This window comes from Salmo trutta, chromosome 13, assembly GCF_901001165.1.
Source record: "Salmo trutta chromosome 13, fSalTru1.1, whole genome shotgun sequence".
Lineage (NCBI taxonomy): Eukaryota > Metazoa > Chordata > Actinopteri > Salmoniformes > Salmonidae > Salmo > Salmo trutta.
The window spans coordinates 29881115-29902888 of NC_042969.1; the positions used below are offsets into that span (position 1 = coordinate 29881115).

General features: G+C 46.2%; 1 protein-coding gene across 1 annotated transcript; it reads left to right on the forward strand.

Moving 5' to 3' along the window:
- The first annotated feature begins 1856 nt into the window (after positions 1-1856).
- Positions 1857-19855, forward strand: LOC115206743 (teneurin-2-like). The gene is made up of 11 exons (XM_029773950.1): positions 1857-2112; positions 4794-4937; positions 12410-12659; positions 13164-13184; positions 13372-13601; positions 15615-15769; positions 15986-16087; positions 16550-16723; positions 16910-17544; positions 19243-19418; positions 19830-19855. Exons 1-11 carry the CDS (start codon positions 1857-1859, stop codon positions 19853-19855), a joined length of 2169 nt encoding a protein of 722 aa, XP_029629810.1.
- The last annotated feature ends 1919 nt before the right edge of the window (positions 19856-21774 follow it).

Here is a 21774-nt window from a genome sequence, read left to right on the forward strand (position 1 = left end):
AGGTGCTGCTGTAGGTCCTCCTTGGTTGGTGACAGAAGCACCAGATCATCAGCAAATAGTAAACATTTGACTTCAGATTCTAGTAGGGTGAGGTCGGGTGCTGCAGACTGTTCTAGTGCCCTTGCCAATTCACTGATATATATGTTGAAGAGGGTGGGGCTTAAGCTGCATCCCTGTCTCACCCCACGGCCCTGTAGAAAGAAATGTGTTTTTTGCCAATTTTAACCACACACTTGTTGTTTGTGTTCATGAATTTTATAATGTTGTGTGTTTTTCCCCCAACACCACTTTCCATCAATTTGTATAGAAGACCCTCATGCCAAATTGAGTCGAAGGCTTTTTTTAAATCAACAAAGCATGTGAAGACTTTGCCTTTGTTTTGGTTTGTTTGTTTGTCAATTAGGGTGTGCAGGTTGAATACTTGGTCTGTTGTACGATAATTTGTTAAAAAGCCAATTTGACTTTTGCTCAGTACATTGTTTTTACTGAGGAAATGTACAAGTCTGCTGTTAATGATAATGCAGAGGATTTTCCCAAGGTTGCCGTTGACGCATATCCCACGGTAGTTATTGGTGTCAAATTTGTCTCCACTTTTGTGGATTGGGGTGATCAGCCCTTGGTTCCAAATATTGGGGAAGATGCCAGAGCTAAGAATGATGTTAAAGAGTTTTAGTATAGCCAACTGGAATTTGTTGTCTGTATATTTTATCATTTCATTGAGGATACCATCAACACCACAGGCCTTTTTGGATTGGAGGGTTTTTATTTTGTCCTGTAGTTGGGTTCTGGTAGTGGGTTCTGGTAGTCTTTAATAGTTGATTCTAAGATTTGTATTTCATCATGTATATGCTTTGCTCTTTGTTCTTTGTTATAGTGCCAAAAATATTGGAAAAGTGGTTTACCCATACATCTCCATTTCGCATAGATAATTCTTTGTGTTGTTGTTTGTTTAGTGTTTTCCAATTTTCCCAGAAGTGGTTAGAGTCTATGGATTCTTCACTTATATTGAGCTGACTTCTGATGTGCTGTTCCTTCTTTTTCCATTGTGTATTTCTGTATTGTTTTAGTGATTCACCATAGTAAAGGCATAGACACAGGCTTTCTAGGTCTCTATGTTTTTGGTTGGACAGGTTTCTCAATTTCTTTCTTAGATTTTTGCATTCTTCATTAAACCATTTGTCATTGTTGTTCATTTTCTTCGGTTTTCTGTTTGAAATGTTTAGATTTGATAGGGAAGCTGAGAGGTCAAATATACAGTTAAGATTTTCTACTGCCAAGTTTACGCCTTCATGTCACATTGGTATAAATGGATTCGGGAGACAGGCGCAGGAATGCGTAATAGGTTTTTTTATTCAGCCCAAATTACGGCGTGCCGTGTAAAGGCACGGGGACGAAGACCAAACAAACATGTAACAAAAACAGTGTGTCTCGCTGGTCTGGGCAGTGTCTATTGATCTGTTGCTCCTTAGTGAAGTGTTGGGGCTGCGTTTGAGAGTGATGTCCTTTAGCGTCCGGGCGAAGATGGGCATTGCTGCCTTGTATAGGTGGACCTGGTCATAAAGGCTGATCAAGTCCAGGGTGGAGTGGTGGCCCAGGAAAACATTTGGTTTTGAGGCACAGTCACAGGAAATACTTGCGTTTACCCGCTGTATGGTAGCAGGGTGGAAGTCTTTTCATGGTAGCAGGGTGGAGATAACCACTTGTGCGTTGGGGAAAGTAGAATAAGCTTTTTCTCTCTCTCTCTCCTGGTGCTCCATGAAATGATAGGTGTTCCAGGCACCGGTCTAAAGCTCTTTCCTGTCCTCTCCTCTCCTCTCCTCTCATCCTTCTCTCCCTCTCTGCAGGTGCTCCATGAGATGATAGATGTTCCAGGGACCAGTCTGAAGCTGTGCTACCTGAGCTCCAGGACGTCAGGCTACCGCAGCCTGCTGAAGGTGACCATGACCCCAGCCGTGGTGTCTCTGGGCCTGCTCAAAGTCCATCTGATGGTGGCTGTGGAGGGACATCTCTTCCAGAAGTGGTTCCACGCCTCGCCGAACCTGGCCTACACCTACATTTGGGATAAAACAGATGCCTATGGACAGAGAGTCTACGGGCTGTCGGAAGCTGTCGGTGAGTGTGTATAGACAGAGTGTGTGTGTGTGTGCGTGTGTGTGTGTCTGTCTGTGAGCAGTAATAGCTCTGAGGGTGCCGAGGCCCCAACTCACTTCACTAACTGCTAACTCTGCTTGACAGCTAATAACCCTTCATCACGGTTACGGCTGCCGCGGTTACGTCTGAGTGACAGGAGGAGAGGAGAGTTTAACTGCCACCCAGGGCTTAGAGTGTCAAGTCTGTCATCTCTTAGAACAGACAAGAGTGTACCGGCCACACACACTCTATTGCTCCAATGTAGCTGATTCATTACATAACCAACGTTACTTTACTTTGAATAGATATATTTTGAAGGGGACAATGCACCTATATTTGCAGTCCCTACAGCAGCTAGCTGCCTTCAACTAATATGTGTGTTTATGCTAATCAAGCGTTGGTGATATGACAACATTTCAACACTGTTGCATTATGGGAGAGAAATTGATCTGTCACAGAACTGCCTGTTGGGACAGTGAACCCAACACCCACGATGTTAATTGGGTTATGGGCTTAACGAGGTGTAAGTGGGGTCAGAGGAGAAAGGGTCTGGTCTGGACAAGTCTGGTCTGGACAGGTCTAGTCTGGACAGGTCTGGTCTGAACAGGTCAGGTCTGGACAGGTCTGGTCTGAACAGGTCAGGTCTGAACAGGTCTGGTCTGGACAGGTCTGGTTTGGACAGGTCTGGTCTGAACAGGTCTGGACTGAACAGGTCTGGTCTGGACAGGTCTGGTCTGGACAGGTCTAGTTTGGACAGGTCTGGTCTGAACAGGTCAGGTCTGAACAGGTCTGGTCTGAACAGGTCAGGTCTGAACAGGTCTGGTCTGAACAGGTCAGGTCTGAACAGGTCTGGTCTGGACAGGTCTGGTCTGGACAGGTCTGGTCTGGACAGGTCTAGTCTGGACAGGTCTGGTCTGAACAGGTTTAGACAGGTCAGGTCTGGTCTGGAAAGGTCTGTCTAGACCAGACCTTTCCAGACCAGACCTGACCTGTCTAAACCTGTCCAGACCAGACCAGACCTGTTCAGACCTGTCCAGACCAGACCTGTCCAGACCTGTCCAGACCAGACCAGATCTGTCTAGATCTGGTCTGGTCTGGACAGGTCTGGACAGGTCTGGTCTGGACAGGTCTGAACAGGTCTGGTCTGGTCTGGACAGGTTTGGACAGGTCTGATCTGGACAGGTCAGGTCTGGTCTGGACAGATCTGGACAGGTCTGGTCTGTACAGGTCAGGTCTGGTCTGGACAGATCTGGTCTGGACAGGTCGGGTCTGGTCTGGTCTGGACAGGTCTGGTCTGTACAGGTCAGGTCTGGTCTGGACAGATCTGGTCTGGACAGGTCGGGTCTGGTCTGGTCTGGTTTGGACAGGTCTGGTCTGGACAGGTCTACTCTGGTCTAGACAGGGGTGCTAAAGAGTACAAGCTGTGCTACCATCATTTGACTGATACTAACTGTATGTGGATTAGCTCTTGGGTAGCTATAGCTGTAAATATAACAATTATACATGGAACTGCAGCTCACTTTACTTTTGGTACTGTCTGTCTGTTTGTCTGTCTGGTTGTCTGTCCTGAGCATTAAAGAGTTGCTTGTCTCCATAATACTTTGTTTATTAACTATATTTTCTCTCACTCCCACTTTCCTTTCTTTCTCCCCCTGCCCCCCCTCTCTCCCACTCTTTCTCTTTATCTCTCTCTTTCTCTCTTTCTCTCTCTCCCCCTCTCTCTCTCTTTCTCCCCCCCTCTCTCCCCCTCTCCTCTCCCCCTCTCTCTCTCTTTCCCCCCCTCTCCTCTCCCCCCTCTCTCTCTGTCTCTCTCCCCCTCTCTCTTTCTCCCTCTCTCTCTCTCTCTCCTCTCTCTCTCTCTCTCTCACTCTTTATCACTCCCCCTCTCTCGCTCTCTTTCTCCCCCCTCTCTCTCCCCCTCTCCCCTCTCTCTCTCTTTCTCCACCCTCTCCTCTCCCCCTCTCACTCTCTCTCTCTTTCTCCCCCTCTCTCTTTCTCCCACCTCTCTATTTCTCTCTCCTCTCCCCCTCTCTCTCTCCTCATCTCTCTCTCTTTATCACTCCCCCCTCTCTCTCCCCCTCTCCTCTCCCCCTCTTTCTTTCTCTCTCTTTCTCGCCCCCTCTCGCTCTCTCCCCATCTCTCTCTCTCTCTTTATCACTCCCATCTCTCTCTCCCCCTCTCTCTCCCCCTTTCCTATCCCCCTCTCTCTTTCTCCCCCCCACCTCTCTCTCTCTCTCTCTCTCTCTCTCTCTCTCTCTCTCTCTCTCTCTTTCTCCCCCTCTCTCTTTCTCCCACCTCTCTCTTTCTCTCTCCTCTCCCCTTCTCTCTCTCCCCATCTCTCTCTCTTTATCACTCCCCCCTCTCTCTCCCCCCTCTCCTCTCCCCCTCTTTCTTTCTCTCTCTTTCTCGCCCCCTCTCACTCTCTCCCCATCTCTCTCTCTCTTTCTCCCCCCCCACCTCTCTCTCTCTCTCTTTCTCCCCCCTCTCTTTCTCCCCCTCTCTCTCCCCCTCCCTCTCCCCCTCTCTCTCTCTCTCTCTCTCTCTTTCTCCTCCCTCTCTCTCCCCCTCTCCTCCCCCTCTCTGCCCCCTCTCTCTCCTCCCTGTCCTCTCTCCCCCCTCTCTCTCTTTCTCCCTCCTCTCTCCCCCTCGCTCTCTCTCCATAGTGTCGGTGGGGTATGAGTATGAGTCATGTTCCAGTCTGATCCAATGGGAGAAGAGGACAGTAGTACTGCAGGGCTTTGAACTGGACCCTTCTAATCTGGGAGGCTGGTCTCTGGATAAACACCATATCCTCAACACACGCAGCAGTATGTTTAAATATATTGTACATGTACACTGAACACAAATATAAACGCAACATGCAACAATTTCAACGGTTTTACTGAGTTACTGTTCATATAAGGAAATCAGTCAATTGCAATAAATTAATTAGGGCCTAATCTATGGATTTCATATGACTGGGCAGGGGCATAGGCCCACCCAATTGGGAGCCAGGCCCACTCACTGGAGAGCCAGGCCCAGCCAATCAGAATTATTTTTTTTATTACAGAAAGAAATACTCCTCAGTTTCATCAGCTGTCAAGTGGCAGGTCTCAGACGATCCCGCAGGTGAAGAAGCCGGGTGTGGAGGTCCTGGGCTGGCGTGGTTACACGTGTCCTGTGGTTGTGATGCCGGATGTGGAGGTCCTGGGCTGGCGTGGTTACACGTGGCCTGTGGTTGTGAAGCCGGATGTGGAGGTCCTGGGCTGGTGTGGTTGCACGTGGCCCGTGGTTGTGAAGCCGGATGTGGAGGTCCTGTGCTGGTGTGGTTACACGTGGCCCGTGGTTGTGAAGCCGGATGTGGAGGTCCTGTGCTGGCGTGGTTACACATGGCCCGTGGTTGTGAAGCCGGATTTGGAGGTCCTGTGCTGGCGTGGTTACACATGGCCCGTGGTTGTGAAGCTGGATTTGGAGGTCCTGGGCTGGCGTGGTTACACGTGGCCCGTGGTTGTGACGCCGGTTGGCAGTGTTGTAATACTCAAGACCAGTCTCGAGACCTCATAGGGTGTTTCGGTCTTGTCTCGGTGTCAGTGTCGGATACATTTTTACTCGGTCTTGACTCGGTCTTGACTCACTCTCAGACAGTGAGGACACATAATTCTTACCCAGACCAGCCGAGGCCAATAGCCTAAACAACTCATAATTATCAGTTTCTTTCAGTCAGCACATAAAAGCACAAAAAAATGTAAAATGCCAAATATACTCCTTTCTTGAAACATGAATATATTATGGCCTATTGAAACCTGGAATTCCTACTTTACTCATAACATTACTGTCATTCACTTTAATTGAAAAATATCCTCAAACTCTGTCCAATTTCCTTAACTCACTAGTAGGGAAGAGTGAAAGAAATTGGTGGAAAGTTGAGAGTTCAACTATTGAACCTAGGCATTCAGTGTGTAACAGGTTAGTAGAGTAGTGAACCTATTGGGCCTCGGTCTTCAGTGGTGAACCTATTGGACCTAGGTCTTCAGTGTGTGACAGGTTAGTACAGTAGTGAACCTATTGGATCTAGGTCTTCAGTGTGTGACAGGTTAGTACAGTAGTGAACCTATTGGATCTAGGTCTTCAGTGTGTGACAGGTTAGTACAGTGGTGAACCTATTGGACCTAGGTGTTCAGTATGTGACAGGTTACTACTGTAGTAAAACTATTGGACCTAGGTGTTCAGTATGTGACAGGTTAGTACAAGTGGTGAACATATTGGACGTAGGCCTTCAGTGTGTGACAGGCTAGTACAGTGGTGAAGCTATTGGACCTAGGTCTTCAGAGGTGAAGCTATTGGACCTAGGTCTTCAGAGGTGAAACTATTGGACCTAGGTCTTCAGAGGTGAACCTATTGGACCTAGGTCTTCAGAGGTGAAACTATTGGACCTAGGTCTTCAGTGTGTGACAGGTTAGTACAGTGGTGAACCTATTTGACCTAGGTCTTCAGAGGTGAAACTATTGGACCTAGGTATTCAGAGGTGAACCTATTGGACATAGGTCTTCTGTGTGTGACAGGTTAGTACAGTGGTGAACCTATTGGACCTAGGTCTTCAGAGGTGAACCTATTGGACCTAGGTCTTCAGTGTGTGAACCTATTGGACCTAGGTCTTCAGTGTGTGACAGGCTCATGATGCTGAAAGGACAGCAACCGTAATACCAGTACAGTCATGTAGAAGAGGGCACATTTTGTAAAACACAAAGGGCCAGTGGTCTAGTGGAGGGTATACGCAGGTATAAGTCATATACTCACTTTTTGTTCAGGGGGCATTGCTTATACTCACTTCTTAATCTCTTCTGATGCATATCAAAGTAGTGTAGTGGAGGTATACGACTTATCAATGATGTAGTACAATAGAGAAATCATGCAAAAAGTAGCCTACACAATCTCAAAGCAGTGAAATATATTGACATGCGCGCAGCACACAGCCTAGTTTCAGCTGAATATCATCGGTAGGCAGCAGGAGTGTTCAGCTCTCAGCTGGTTTTAGCAAGGAGCAGCTCACAGAAGAATGACATCAGTAGCCGGGAGGGTAGGACACACGTTTCAACTGATGATACTGTGTCTAGCAGTAAATGCTAGTTAAAGCAACAATGGGTATGAAACCAGGTGGTGAAAATGTCTGGTCCTTAGTCTTGGTTAGTAGGTTATTTGTGATGTGTAATCCAGTCATCAAGCTCTGTTTGCATCAATATTTCTAAAGGCCTCCCCAAAAAACCTTCCCAATTAAATGTTGACTGTAATGTTAGCCTACCTGACAGAATGGTATATAATCAGTGGCGATTTTAGCATTTAAATCTTGGTGGGGCAAACTCAAAAAACCAAGGCCACAACACAACACTAAACAATACATTAACCTACTCAACAGCCAGTGTAATCCCGTGGCGTGATATTCAAATACCTTAGAAATGCTATTACTTCAATTTCTCAAACATATGACTATTTTACACCATTTTAAAGACAAGACTCTCGTTAATCTAACCACACTGTCCGATTTCAAAAAGGCTTTACAACGAAAGCAAAACATTAGATTATGTCAGCAGAGTACCCAGCCAGAAATAATCAGACACCCATTTTTCAAGCTAGCATATAATGTCACATAAACCCAAACCACAGCTAAATGCAGCACTAACCTTTGATGATCTTCATCAGATGACAATCCTAGGACATTATGTTATACAATACATGCATGTTTTGTTCAATCAAGTTCATATTTATATCAAAAACCAGCTTTTTACATTAGCATGTGACTAGCATGTGACTAGCATTCCCACCGAACACTTCCGGTGAATTTACTAAATTACTCACGATAAACGTTCACAAAAAACATAACAATTATTTTAAGAATTATAGATACAGAACTCCTTTATGCACTCGCTATGTCCGATTTTAAAATAGCTTTTAGGCTAGCTATTTTGACACCCACCAAGTGTGGTACTCACCAAACTCCGATTTACTATTAGAAAAGTTTGATTACATTTTAGATTGATTACATTTTAGATTACCTTTTCTGTTCTTCGTCAGAATGCACTCCCAGGACTTCTACTTCAATAACAAATGTTGGTTTGGTTCCAAATAATCCATAGTTATATCCAAATAGCGGCGTTTTGTTCATGCGTTCAAGACACTATCCGAAGGGTAAAGAAGGGTGACGCGCCCGACGCGTTTCGTGACAAAAAAATTCAAAATATTCCATTACCGTACTTCGAAGCATGTCAAACGCTGTTTATAATCAATTTTTATGCTATTTTTCTCGTAAAAAAGCGATAATATTCTGACCGGGAGTCGTTGTTTTCGTTCAAAAAGAGAGAAAGTAAACATGGTGTCGGCTTGTGCACTCGCCTCCAGTCTCATTGTCCTCTGATCGACCATTATCCAAATGCGCTAATGTTTTTCAGCCAGGGCCTGCAAAGCCACCATTCATTGTTCTGGCGCCTTCTGAGAGCCTATGGGAGCGTTAGAAAATGTCACCTTATACCAGAGATCCCCTGTTTTGGTTAGAGATGATCAAGAAGGCCAAGATATAGTCAGGGAGAGCGCTTCCTGTTTGGAATCTTCTCAGGTTTGGCCTGCCAAATTAGTTCTGTTATACTCACAGACACCATTCAAACAGTTTTAGAAACTTTAGGGTGTTTTCTATCCAAATCAACCTATATGCATATTCTAGTTACTGGGCAGGAGTAGTAACCAGATTAAATCGGATAGGTTTTTTATCCGGCCGTGCAAATACTGCCCCCTATCCCCAACAGGTTAATTGCTGTAACGGCCGTCATCAGAAAGAGACCAAGGTGCAGCGGAGGATGTGTTCATCATAACGGAGTTTAATCAACGAATGAACACTACAAACAAAACATGAAAAGAAACGACAGCCAACAGTTCTGTCAGGATTAACAAAAACCTATACAGAAAATAATCACCCACAAACCCCAAAGGAAAAACAGGCTGCCTATGTACGACTCTCAATCAGCAACAACGATCTACAGCTGTTCCTGATTGAGAGCCACACACGGCCAAACCAAAGAAACAAACCAACATAGAAAAATAAACATAGAACGCCCACCCATGTAACACCCTGGCCTAACCAAAATAGAGAACAAAAAACCCTCTCTATGGCCAGGGCGTTACAGTACTCCCCCAAAGGTGCGGACTCCGGCCGCAAAACCTGACTATAAAGGGGAGGGTCCGGGTGGGCCCTCCTACCGCGGCGGTTCTGGTGCGGGATGTGGACGCCGCTCCACTCTCGGCTTGGCCCACTTAGGTGGCGCCCCTGGCTGCGCCGGAGGACTGGCGGGCGACCCTGCCTGCGCCCCGCTGGCGTGCGACCCTGGCTGCGCCCGGCTGGCGGGCGACCTCGGCTGCACCCGGCTGGCGGGCGACTCTGGCTGCTCCGGGCTGGCGGGCGACTCTGGCGGCTCCGGGCTGGCGGGCGGCTCTGGCGGCTCTGGCCCAGGATTCACCAGGCTGGGGAGACATGCAGGAGGCCTGGCTCTGGGCGCAGGCACAGGACTCACCAGGCTGGGGAGACCCACAGGAGGCCGGATCCTGGGAGGAGGCACAGGATAGACCAGGCCGGAGAGACCCACTGGCGGCCTGGTCCGAGGAGGAGGCACAGGATAAACCGGGCTGTGGGAGAGCACTGGAGTTCTGGTGCGTAGGCTTGCCACCCATACTCCAGGCTGAATGCCCACTCTTGCCCGGCACGGGCAGAGCGCAGGCATAGGGCGAACTGAACCCTCCCAGCGCCCCGGAGACACAGTGCACAGCGCCGGCGCAGGATAGCCTGGACCGAAACAGCGCACCGGAGACCAGACGCGCTGAGCTGGCACAATCCGTCCTGGCTCGATCCCCACTCTAGCATGGCACTTGCGGGGGGCTGGCCTATAGCGCACCGGGCTATGAGTGCGCACTGGAGACACCGTGCGCTTCCTAGCATAACACGGTGCCTGACCAGTACCACGCTGCTTCCGGTAAGCACAGGGGGTTGGCTCAGGTCTCCAACCTGACTCTGCCACACTCCCCGTGTGCCCCCCAAAACATTTTTGGGGGCTGCCTCTCGTGCCTGTTGCGCTCCCTTGCCTCATACCAGCGCCTCTCAGCTATCGCTGCCTCGATCTCCCACTGCGGGCGGGGATACTCCCCAGTTTGAGCCCATGGTCCTTTTCCGTCCAGTAATTCCTCCCACTTCCAGGAATCCTGAATGCTCTTCTCCTGGTGCTGCTCCTTCCTCCGCTGCTTGGTCCGTTGTTGGTGGGTGATTCTGTAACGGCCGTCGTCAGAAAGAGACCAAGGTGCAGTGGAGGATGTGTTCATCATAATGTATTTTAATCAACGAATGAACACTACAAACAAAACATGAAAAGAAACGACAGCCAACAGTTCTGTCAGGATTAACAAAAACCCACACAGAAAATAATCACCCACAAACCCCAAAGGAAAAACAGGCTGCCTATGTATGACTCTCAATCAGCAACAACGATCTACAGCTGTTCCTGATTGAGAGCCACACACGGTCAAACCAAAGAAACAAACCAACATAGAAAAATAAACATAGAACGCCCACCCATGTAACACCCTGGCCTAACCAAAATAGAGAACAAAAAAACCCTCTCTATGGCCAGGGCGTTACAATTGCATTTTAACGGTGACAAATGGTGGCCACGAACTGTCAGGGCCTACATAAAGCTGTCCCAATGGCTGACCTTTCTTTTCAGCACCATGGAGTGAATCCTTACCACTGCTACACCTGCATTCAGCGGAGCCTTGTCTGGCAGCAAAACAGTTAATTCAGCCTCATTTACTGCCTTTTAAAAAAACATAGCTGATATGGCTGACTTGCTTAAACTAATGTGGTTTCTACTGACAATTGAGATGTACAAACTATGGCATCAGGGGACGACGAGCAGATGAGGCAATCCATCATTTTGATTAAGACATTAATGAGTGAGCGTAGTCAATATAACTATTTGTTCAGCACTTTTGAAATGTACAGTGACAGAATTCAGAACATGGGCCATTCTTACAGTGTTCTCCCTGTACACCAAGTCAGAACCATAGGATAAATAAAGGGGGCATATAAGCAGACAATGAAAGCTCAAATCAAATCAAATTTTATTTGTCACATACACGTGTTTAGCAGATGTTATTGTGGGTGTAGCGAAATGCTTGTGTTTCTAGCACCAACAGTGCAGTAATATCTAACAAGTAATATCTAACAAAAAACACAATATAAAGTAAAGGAATGGAATTAAGAATATGTCAATAGTTGAACGAGCAATGTCATAGCGGCATAGACTAAGATACAGTAGAATAGTATAGAATACAGTATATACATATGAGATGAGTAATGCAAAATATGTAAACATTATTAAAGTGACTAGTGTTCCAATTATTAAAGTGGCCAGTGATTTCAAGTCTATGTACATTATATAGGGCAGCAGCCTCTAATGTGCTAGTGATGGCTATTTAACAGTCTGGTGGCCTTGAGATAGAACCTGTTACAATATTCAATGATTACATTTTTTTTTTAAAGCTATAGGCTACATTTGCACCACCAAGTCAGAACAGTAGGCTAAATCATGATGGGAAAAGGGACCGAATTATTAGGGTGAGGCACATGGGCTGCTAACAGGTTACTACACAACATACACTTAGTATTACTTTCTTAGCTACAGTATATATATCTCCCTGGCATATTTCATAATTTATGCAGCAGCATACAAGACATGTTTGGACTCGCCTTGTTGTGCTGTGCTCACTTGAACAGGAAGGTGGTGGGTGTGGCGGTCCTTCTGTGCAAATTTTGTCATAAAACTTTGTCATCAAAGTCTGGCATTCTCTGTATTTATGGTCAACTGGGAATTTGGAAAAAAATAAGGTTGAATAATGACGTCAGTGATCTTCAGGTCGGAGCTCTAGAAAGAGGCCTGAGTCCCTGACTTGGAATTCCGAGTTGGATGACCGTTCAAAACTTATTTTTCCAAATCTTCTGGGATTTTATTTCAGCTCATGAAATATAGGCCAACACTTTACATGTTGCGTTTATATTTTTGTTCAGTATACATACACACAAACACACATCGTCATCTCAACACACATACACACCATTTTCTCAACATCACATACATTTCATTTCGCAGAATAAATAGTATGTGGGGTTTAATCTCAAACAAAATGAACGAGTTAATCTCTCCATGAGTTAATCTCTCTCTCTCCCTCCCTCCCTCCCTCCCTCCCTCCCTCCCTCTGTCCTGTCCAGGTATCCTCCATAAGGGTAGTGGTGAGAACGTGTTTGTGTCAGAACAGCCCCCTGTGATCAGCAGTGTAATGGGGAACGGCCGTCGACGTTCTATCTCCTGCCCCAGCTGTAACGGCCTCGCCGACAGCAACAAGCTACTGGCACCCGTAGCTCTGGCAACAGGCATCGACGGGAGCCTCTATGTGGGAGACCTGAACTTCGTACGCAGGGTCTACCCCTCGCTCAATACCACAGGCATACTGGAACTGAGGTATGGATGGAGGGAGGAGAGAAGAAGATGGGGGAGAAGTCAGGTTGGGAGAGGAGAGGAGTGGGATAAGGTGGGAGGAGATGGGGAGAGAAAAGGGAAAGGAGAGAGGAAGAGAGTGGGACTGGTGGGAGGAGGGGTGAGGGAGGAAAGGGAAGGAGAGGGGGAGAAGAGGAGGAGAAGTGAGGGAGGAGGGAGAGGAATAATGTGTAGGATATAGAACATGTTGGATGAGATCAGTGAGGTTGTAATGAAAGCAGGGAGGGCTCGGGGGACAGTGTGATTGAAGTAGAATTATACACTGCACTAGTTCTTATATCTCCTGGGTGTTTTTATCCATATTTAACTATGCTGTTCCCTTCACCACTCCACTGCTAACTCTCTCTGTCGTTCTGTTGTTCCTCCACTGCTCCACTGCTAACTCTCTCTGTCGTTCTGTTGTTCCCTCAGACACACGACATTAACATTTTTTCTGTGTTGTTTTTTCTGTCTTCTTATCCTTTGAAGGAACAAAGATTTCAGACACAGGTAAGATGCTTCGCTCCTCGGTTAAATTAGAAATTCCAAGCTAAAAAGTGAAATAGCAGTAATTTAGAGTTACTTTAATCACAAAGATTGTTCAATTGCCCCTGGGAAATATTGTTTTAATCTAAGTTGTTTTTATCCAATCTAATTCAAATTCGAATAACTTTATTGTTCTCTCGCCGTCCTACAGTAACAACCCCACTCATAAGTACTTCCTGGCAATTGACCCGGTAACGGGAGCGTTGTTGATCTCGGATACCAATTCACGGCATATCTACCGTGTGCGCTTGCTGACGGGCGGGCGACTGCTGTCGGACAGCGCAGAGGTGGTTGCTGGGACGGGAGAGCAGTGTCTGCCCTTTGACGAACGCTGTGGGGACGGAGGCAAAGCTACTGAGGCGACACTGATGAGCCCCAAAGGTGAGGAGCAGAGGAACACACACACACAAAGAGATCTTCCAAACCTTGAAGGCTAAGCCACAGACAGTACCCCCATGAGCTTCAAAGTGTAACTAGGAAGGAAGGCACGTCTGTACTACACCAATGAAATGCTGATAATAATGATCTAGTAGTGAAAGTAGTAGTGATATCTTTCCTTTTTTACATCAGAACAGTGATGATGAAACTAATTGTCGGTCTAGTAGTGAAAGTAAAGCAGGGCAGAAGCAGAAGGAGGTTATAAACCAGATTACAGCTGAAGTTAGGATGATGACATGTGATGAAGCCTGCATCAAAAAGAAGAACGCTTTGACACCAAACTGTCAAAGATGTCACCCTGTCACATTTCCTCAGTGTGTGTGTTGTGTATTTTGTGTGTGTGGTGTCTGTTGTTTTGTGTTTGTGTGTTGTGTGAGTCTGTGTGTGTGTGTGTGTGTGTGTGTGTGTGTATGTGTGTGTGTGTGTGTGTGTGTGTGTGTGTGTGTGTGTGTGTGTGTGTGTGTGTGTGTGTGTGTGTGTGTGTGTGTGTGTGTGTGTGTGTGTTGTGTGTGCACATCTCCTGCCAGACAGATACAAAGCTAGCCAGCACTTATCAGCCTGCCCTGTCAGTTTTCTTTCTCACTCCCTCTCTGTCTGTCTCTTCCTATCCCTCCAGCTCTTCTCTGTCACTGGCCTCTCTCTTTCTCTTTCCCTCCTTCCCCTGTGTGCTAGTCCTTCTCTGTTCAAAGACACCCTGTTCCCCCTCTCCCTCTCTTCTCCTACATCCGTTCCATGGCATTGCTTCTATCCATCACTGCTATTCCTTTCTCTCTTTCCCCCAGCTCTCCTTTCATCCTCTCATCCTCTCTGCCTCCCTCTCTTATTCTCCTACCAAAGGTCTGTCTGTACATCAGTCTGTCTGTCTGCCTGCCTGTCTGCCTGCCTGTCTGTCTGTCTGTCTGTCTGTCTGTCTGTCTGTCTGTCTGTCTGTCTGTCTGTCTGTCTGTCTGTCTGTCAGTCAGTCAGTCTGTCTGTCTGCCTGTCTGCCTGTGTGTCTGTCTGTCTGCCTGTCTGTCTGTCTGTCTGTCTGTCTGTCTGTCTGCCTGCCTGTCTGTCTGTCTGTCTGTCTGTCTGTCTGTCTGTCTGTCTGCCAGCCAAAGAAAGAGCCTCAAACCATGTTGCCATGTTAGTATGTTGCCATGTTAGTATGTTGCCATGTTAGTATGTTGCCATGTTGCCATGTTAGTATGTTGCCATGTTAGTATGTTGCCATGTTGTCATGTTAGTATGTTGCCATGTTAGTATGTTGCCATGTTGCCATGTTAGTATGTTGCCATGTTGCCATGTTAGTATGTTGCCATGTTGCCATGTTAGTATGTTGCCATGTTAGTATGTTGCCATGTTGCCACAAATGCTACACATTATTTACAAGGTCAATACAACTCATCAACCTTAGATAAGTTACTGATTACCAAGTTGCTGTATCTTATAAAATAACATTTATTGGCCTAATGTGTTTATTTTGTACCCACTTACTTATTAAGGCCAATTAAAACTTAAATTGTAAAACTTCCTCCTTCCACCTCCCAGGTATTGTGTGTGTGTGTGTTTCTCCAGGTATTTCTGTGGATAAGAATGGTCTGATGTAGTGTGTGTGTGTGTGTGTGTGTGTGTGTGTGTGTGTGTGTGTGTGTGTGTGTGTGTGTGTGTCTCCAGGTATTGCTGTGGATAAGAATGGTCTGATGAAGTGTGTGTGTGTGTGTGTGTGTGTGTGTGTGTGTGTGTGTGTGTGTGTGTGTGTGTGTGTGTGTGTGTTTCTCCAGGTATTGCTGTGGATAAGAATGGTCTGATGACGTGTGTGTGTGTGTGTGTGTGTGTGTGTGTTTCTCCAGGTATTGCTGTGGATAAGAATGGTCTGATGAAGTGTGTGCGTGTGTGTGTGTGTCTCCAGGTATTGCTATGGATAAGAATTGTCTGAGGAAGTGTGTGTGTGTGTGTGTGTGTGTGTTTCTCCAGGTATTGCTGTGGATAAGAATGGTCTGATGTATTTTGTGGATGCCACTATGATCCGTAAAGTTGACCAAAACGGGATCATCTCCACTCTACTGGGCGCTAACGACCTGACCACAATACGACCACTCAGCTGTGACGCCAGCATGGACGTCAGCCAGGTAGGTAGGGAGAGAGGGAGGGACTTGATTTTGTTGGAGCCAAAAAGATGCGAGTGTCTATTTCAACTTGTGGGGTTTAAAACAACCTGGTCTGGGTTACATGCAATGAACGCTATCAATCAATGCTTTGTTTTCTGTCGCCTGTAAAATTTAGAAAATATTAGTTATGTCTCTTTGGTGATCAACCCTGGATTTGTTTGTTCTTGTGTTTATCAGGTGCGTCTGGAGTGGCCCACAGACCTGGCAGTAAACCCCATGGATAACTCTCTGTACGTCCTGGAGAACAACATCATCCTGCGCATCACTGAGAACCACCAAGTGAGCTTCGTTCCACATCAATTATCGCCATATAAGGAGTTATTGTGATTAAGCAACTATCGTAATATAAACAACCGACACGATATAATCAGTTATCACCATATAATCAGTTATCCCCATATAATCAGTTATCACCATATAATCAGTTATTACTATATAATCAGTTATTACTATATAATCAGTTATTACTATATAATCAGTTATCCCCATATAATCAGTTATCACTATATAATCCGTTTTCACTATATAATCAGTTATTACTATATAATCAGTTATTACTATATAATCAGTTATTACTATATAATCAGTAATCACCATATAATCAGTTATCACCATATAATCAGTTATTACAATGTAATCAGTTTTTGCGATACAAGCGGTTATTGTGATATAAACGATATCATGATGCTATTATCATATATGTATTATTATCTTAAATAACATAACATTATTGACCCCCAGGTGAGCATTATAGCAGGGCGGCCCATGCATTGTCAGGTTCCAGGTATAGACTACAGCCTGAGTAAGCTTGCCATCCACGCTGCGTTGGAGAGCGCTACAGCCATCGCCCTGTCTCACACTGGAGTTCTCTACATCGCTGAGACAGACGAGAAGAAAATCAACCGCGTCAGACAGGTATGACAACACAGGTTTATTTTTACATTAAAAAGGTAACTTCACCTTACTGCTTTGTTGGGTATAGAGCTTGCAAGAAAGGCATTTCACTGTACGTGACATTAAAACTTGAAACTTTACTTTTCTTTCCTCCATCTCTATTCTAAAACCTTCTGTCTTTCCTCTCTCCCCTTCTCTCTAACTCAGGTGTCCACTAACGGCGAGATATCTCTGCTAGCCGGCACCTCGTCGGACTGCGACTGCAAGAATGACGTTAACTGCAACTGTTTCTACGGCGACGACGGCTACGCGCCCGACGCCGGCCTCAACTGCCCCGCCTCGCTCGCCGTCTCACCCGACGGAACACTTTTCATCGCCGATCTTAACAACATACGCATCAGAGCCGTGCGAGCCAATAGGCCCGGCCCGTCAGCCTCGGGGGCGGGATCGATGATGGGACAATACGAAGTTGCGTCTCCACGGGAACAGGAGCTCTACGTGTTCAACGGTGATGGTCAACATCTACAGACCGTGAGTCTGGTCACAGGAGAACCGTTATATAACTTCACCTACGGGCCAGACAGAGAGCTAGCCATGGTGGTGGACAACTGCAATAACACTGTCAGGGTGAGAAGGGAGGGTCTGGGCCAGGCGGGGAGTTCTGGTCTCCTCAGGCTGGTGTTACTGCCAGAGAACCAGGTGGTGACCCTGGGTTTGGACCCTGCTGGGGGGCTGAAGAGTGTTTCAGCCCAGGGACAGGAGGTGGCCCTACTGGGGTACTCTGGGAGTACAGGACTACTGGCCACCAAGGCTGACGAGACCGGATGGACCACCTTCTACCAGTGAGTGGGATGTGGGGGTGGGTTTTTTATGCATCTGTCAATTGCGGAAACTACAGCGGAACTCAGGGTCTCATAGCTGCATTGCCTAGCACACAGCTACTGTAGCTTGGATTTGTTCACAGCCCATTGCTGCCCCCTAAAGTTAACTTCTGTCACTGCACCCTCGAGTTTGCTTCAGTCAGAGCTCACAGAACTGACAGATGTTAGAGGTCCATAGTGGTTTGCTTTTGTCACTGCACACACACACACACACACACACACACACACTTTTTGCTGTTCCGATATCTGACATGTTAAGAGAAATCTGCAGAGACCAGCTATTCCCAGCACTCCTCTGTAAGCTGTGAGAGGAGAGGAGAGGAGAGGAGCTACGTCAAAAAGCATTAAATATTCATGGCAATTTAGCTAGCTAGCTTGCTGTTGCTAGCTAATTTGTCCTGGGAAATAAACATTGGGTTTTAATTTTACCTGAAATGCACAAGGTCCGATACGCCGACAATTAATCCACAGATAAAAGGGTAAAACGAGTTTGTTTCTAGCAGTCTCTCCTTTGGTCTTCTTCTTCTGTGGACTTTATATGGTGGTTGGCAACCAACTTTAAGGTACATTACCACCACCAACTGGACTGGAGTGTGGACCTCAGTTCATCATTCAATCACCCACGTGGGTATATGCTCCTAAAACCAATGAGGAGATGGGAGAGGCGAGACTTGCAGCTCATCAAGCATCACAAATAGAACCAAGTTCTACTTTAGCGCCTGGCTGCGCAGACGCTCATTGACACGTGTGAGCAGTGTGGATGCAATGATTGAATAACTACATTTTGTCACTAGTTGTCCTCATCTTCTCAGATTGGACAGTGAGAAGTAACTTATATTTGTCTCCTCCAGGTATGACAGTGAGAAGTAACCTCTATATGTCTCTCTCCTCCAGGTATGACAGTGTGAAGTAACCTCTATATGTCTCCTCCAGGTATGACAGTGAGAAGTAACCTCTATATCTCTCCTCCAGGTATGACAGTGAGAAGTAACCTCTATATGTCTCCTCCGGGTATGACAGTGAGAAGTAACCTCTATATGTCTCTCTCCTCCAGGTATGACAGTGAGAAGTAACCTCTATATGTCTCCTCCAGGTATGACAGTGAGAAGTAACCTCTATATGTCTCCTCCAGATATGACAGTGAGAAGTAACCTCTATATGTCTCTCTCCTCCAGGTATGACAGTGAGAAGTAACCTCTATATGTCTTCTCCAGGTATGACAGTGAGAAGTAACCTCTATATGTCTCCTCCAGGTATGACAGTGAGAAGTAACCTCTATATGTCTCCTCCAGGTATGACAGTGAGAAGTAACCTCTATATGTCTCTCTCCTCCAGGTATGACAGTGAGAAGTAACCTCTATATGTCTCTCTCCTCCAGGTATGACAGTGAGAAGTAACCTCTATATGTCTCTCTCCTCCAGGTATGACAGTGAGAAGTAACCTCTATATCTCTCCTCCAGGTATGACAGTGAGAAGTAACCTCTATATGTCTCTCTCCTCCAGGTATGACAGTGAGAAGTAACCTCTATATCTCTCCTCCAGGTATGACAGTGAGAAGTAACCTCTATATCTCTCCTCCAGGTATGACAGTGAGAAGTAACCTCTATATCTCTCCTCCAGGTATGACAGTGAGAAGTAACCTCTATATCTCTCCTCCAGGTATGACAGTGGGGGTCGTCTGACCAATGTAACCTATCCTACTGGCATGGTGACCAGTCTGCACCGGGAGATAGAACGTTCCATCAACATTGACATAGAAAGCTCCAGCAGAGACGATGACGTCACCGTTATCACCAACCTGTCCTCTGTGGAGGCCTCATACACTGTGGTGCAAGGTGGGACATACACACACATATCAGTGGAGGCTGCTGAGGGGAGGACGGCTCATAATAATGGATGGAATGGAGTACAATGGATGGCATGATATCAAGAAGTTATTAATCTATCGGGAACAGCAAAAGTTATCTAAGGCCTCTGTCTCTATCTCTGTGTGTGTGTGTGTGTGTGTGTGTGTGTGTGTGTGTGTGTGTGTGTGTGTGTGTGTGTGTGTGTGTGTGTGTGTGTGTGTGTGTGTGTGTGTGTGTGTGTGTGTGTGTGTGTGTGTGTGTGTGTGTGTGTGTGTGTGTGTGTGAGTGTGTGTGTGTGTCTCTGTGTGTGTCTCTGTGTGTGTCTGTGTGTGTCTCTGTGTGTCTCTGTGTGTCTCTGTGTGTCTCTGTGTCTCCGTGTGTATGTTGGGTGTATTACAGCACAGTGTTCTGGTCTGCTGTGCTGAGACACTGCTTTTGAAAGCTTGCTTTGCTCCCATCTCTCTCTGTCTCTCTCTTCCTCGCCACCGCTCTCTCTCTCTCTGTTTTTATTACAAAGAGATTTTTCCGATAGTGAGAAGGGTAGTCTACTGCAGAGTCGACAGAAAGCCATCTCTGTGTGTTTGAAGTGTTGGTAAAACGCTGCCTGGAGGTTTATAACAAATTGGCTTTATGGATTACTGCCGTTTATGGTGATGGAGGCTCAAAGCCACTGTGTGTGTGTATGTGTGTGTGTTTGCGTGCGTGCGTGAGTGTGTGTGTGTGTGTGTGTGTGTGTGTGTGTGTGTGTGTGTGTGTGTGTGTGTGTGTGTGTGTGTGTGTGTGTGTGTGTGTGTGTGTGTGTGTGTGTGTGTATGATCCCCCTGCCTTTGGTAAATGAAATAAAAGGCTCTTCCTCTGCGTCGGCGGAGAATCACTGTTATCTTATCTTCAATCACAACAATGTTATCACACTGCTGCTCTTTGTGCCTCCGATAGAGAAGAACGGACCCTCAATCACCCTGTCGCTTTCCAGAGGCTACACCAGATCAGACACTGTCTTTCCAGAAGCTACACCAGATCAGACACTGTCTTTCCAGAAGCTACACCAGATCAGACACTGTCTTTCCAGAAGCTACACCACATCAGACACTGTTTTGATTTTGTTATACAGTTGAGGTTGGAAGTTTACATACACTTAGGTTGGAGTCATTAAAACTCGTTTTTCAACCACTCCACAAATTTCTTGTTAACAAACTATAGTTTTGGCAAGTCGGTTAGGACATCTACTTTGTGCAAGACACAAGTAATTTTTCCAAAAATTGTTTACAGACAGATTATTTCACTTATAATTCACTGTATCACAATTCCAGTGGGTCAGACGTTTACATACACTAAGTTGACTGGGTCTTTAAACAGCTTGGAAAATTCCAGAAATTATGTCGTGGCTTTAGAAGCTTCTGATAGGCTAATTGACATAATTTGAGTCAATTGGAGGTGTACCTGTGGATGTATTTCAAGGCCTACCTTCAAACTCAGTGCCTCTTTGCTTGACATCATGGGAAAATCAAAAGAAATCAGCCAAGACCTCAGAAACAAAATGGTAAACCTCCACAAGTCTGGTTCATCCTTGGGAGCAATTTCCAAATGCCTGAAAGTACCACGTTCAAACAATAGTACGCAAGTATAAACACCATGGGACCACGCAGCCATCATACCGCTCAGGAAGGAGATGCGTTCTGTCTCCTAGAGATGAACGTACTTTGGTGCGAAAAGTGCAAATCAATTCCAGAACAACAGCAAAGGACCTTGTGAAGATGCTGGAGGAAACAGGTACAAAAGTATCTATATCCACAGTAAAACGAGTCCTATATTGACAGAACCTGAAAGGCCGCTCAGCAAGGAAGAATCCACTGCTCCAAAACCGCCATAAAAAAGCCAGACTACAGGTTGCAACTGCACATGTGGACAAAGATTGTACTTTTTGGAGAAATGTCCTCTGGTCTGATGAAACAAAAATAGAACTGTTTGGCCATAATGACCATCATTATGTTTGGAGGAAAAAGGGGGAGGCTTGCAAGCCAAAGAACACCATCCCAACTGTGAAGCACGGGGGTGGCAGCATCATGTTGTGGGGGTGCTTTGCTGCAGGAGGGACTGGTGCACTTCACAAAATAAATGTCCTCATGAGGTAGGAAAATTATGTGGATATATTGAAGCAACATCTCAAGACATCAGTCAGGAAGTTAAAAGCTTGGTCGCCAATAGGTCTTCCAAATGGACCATGATCCCAAGCATACTTCCAAAGTTGTGGCAAAATGGCTTAAGGACAACAATGTCAAGTTATTGGAGTGGCCATCACAAAGCCCTGACCTCAATCCTTTAGAAAATGTGTGGGCAGAACTGA

Coding starts and splice junctions, on each gene's coding strand:
- LOC115206743 (XM_029773950.1), top strand. CDS start 1,857: ATGATAGATGTTCCAGGGACCAGTCTGAAGCTGTGCTACCTGAGCTCC. Junction 13,602..15,614: donor GACACTGATGAGCCCCAAAG/GTGAGGAGCAGA, acceptor GTGTTTCTCCAG/GTATTGCTGTGGATAAGAAT. Junction 17,545..19,242: donor GGATGGACCACCTTCTACCA/GTGAGTGGGATG, acceptor TCTCTCCTCCAG/GTATGACAGTGGGGGTCGTC.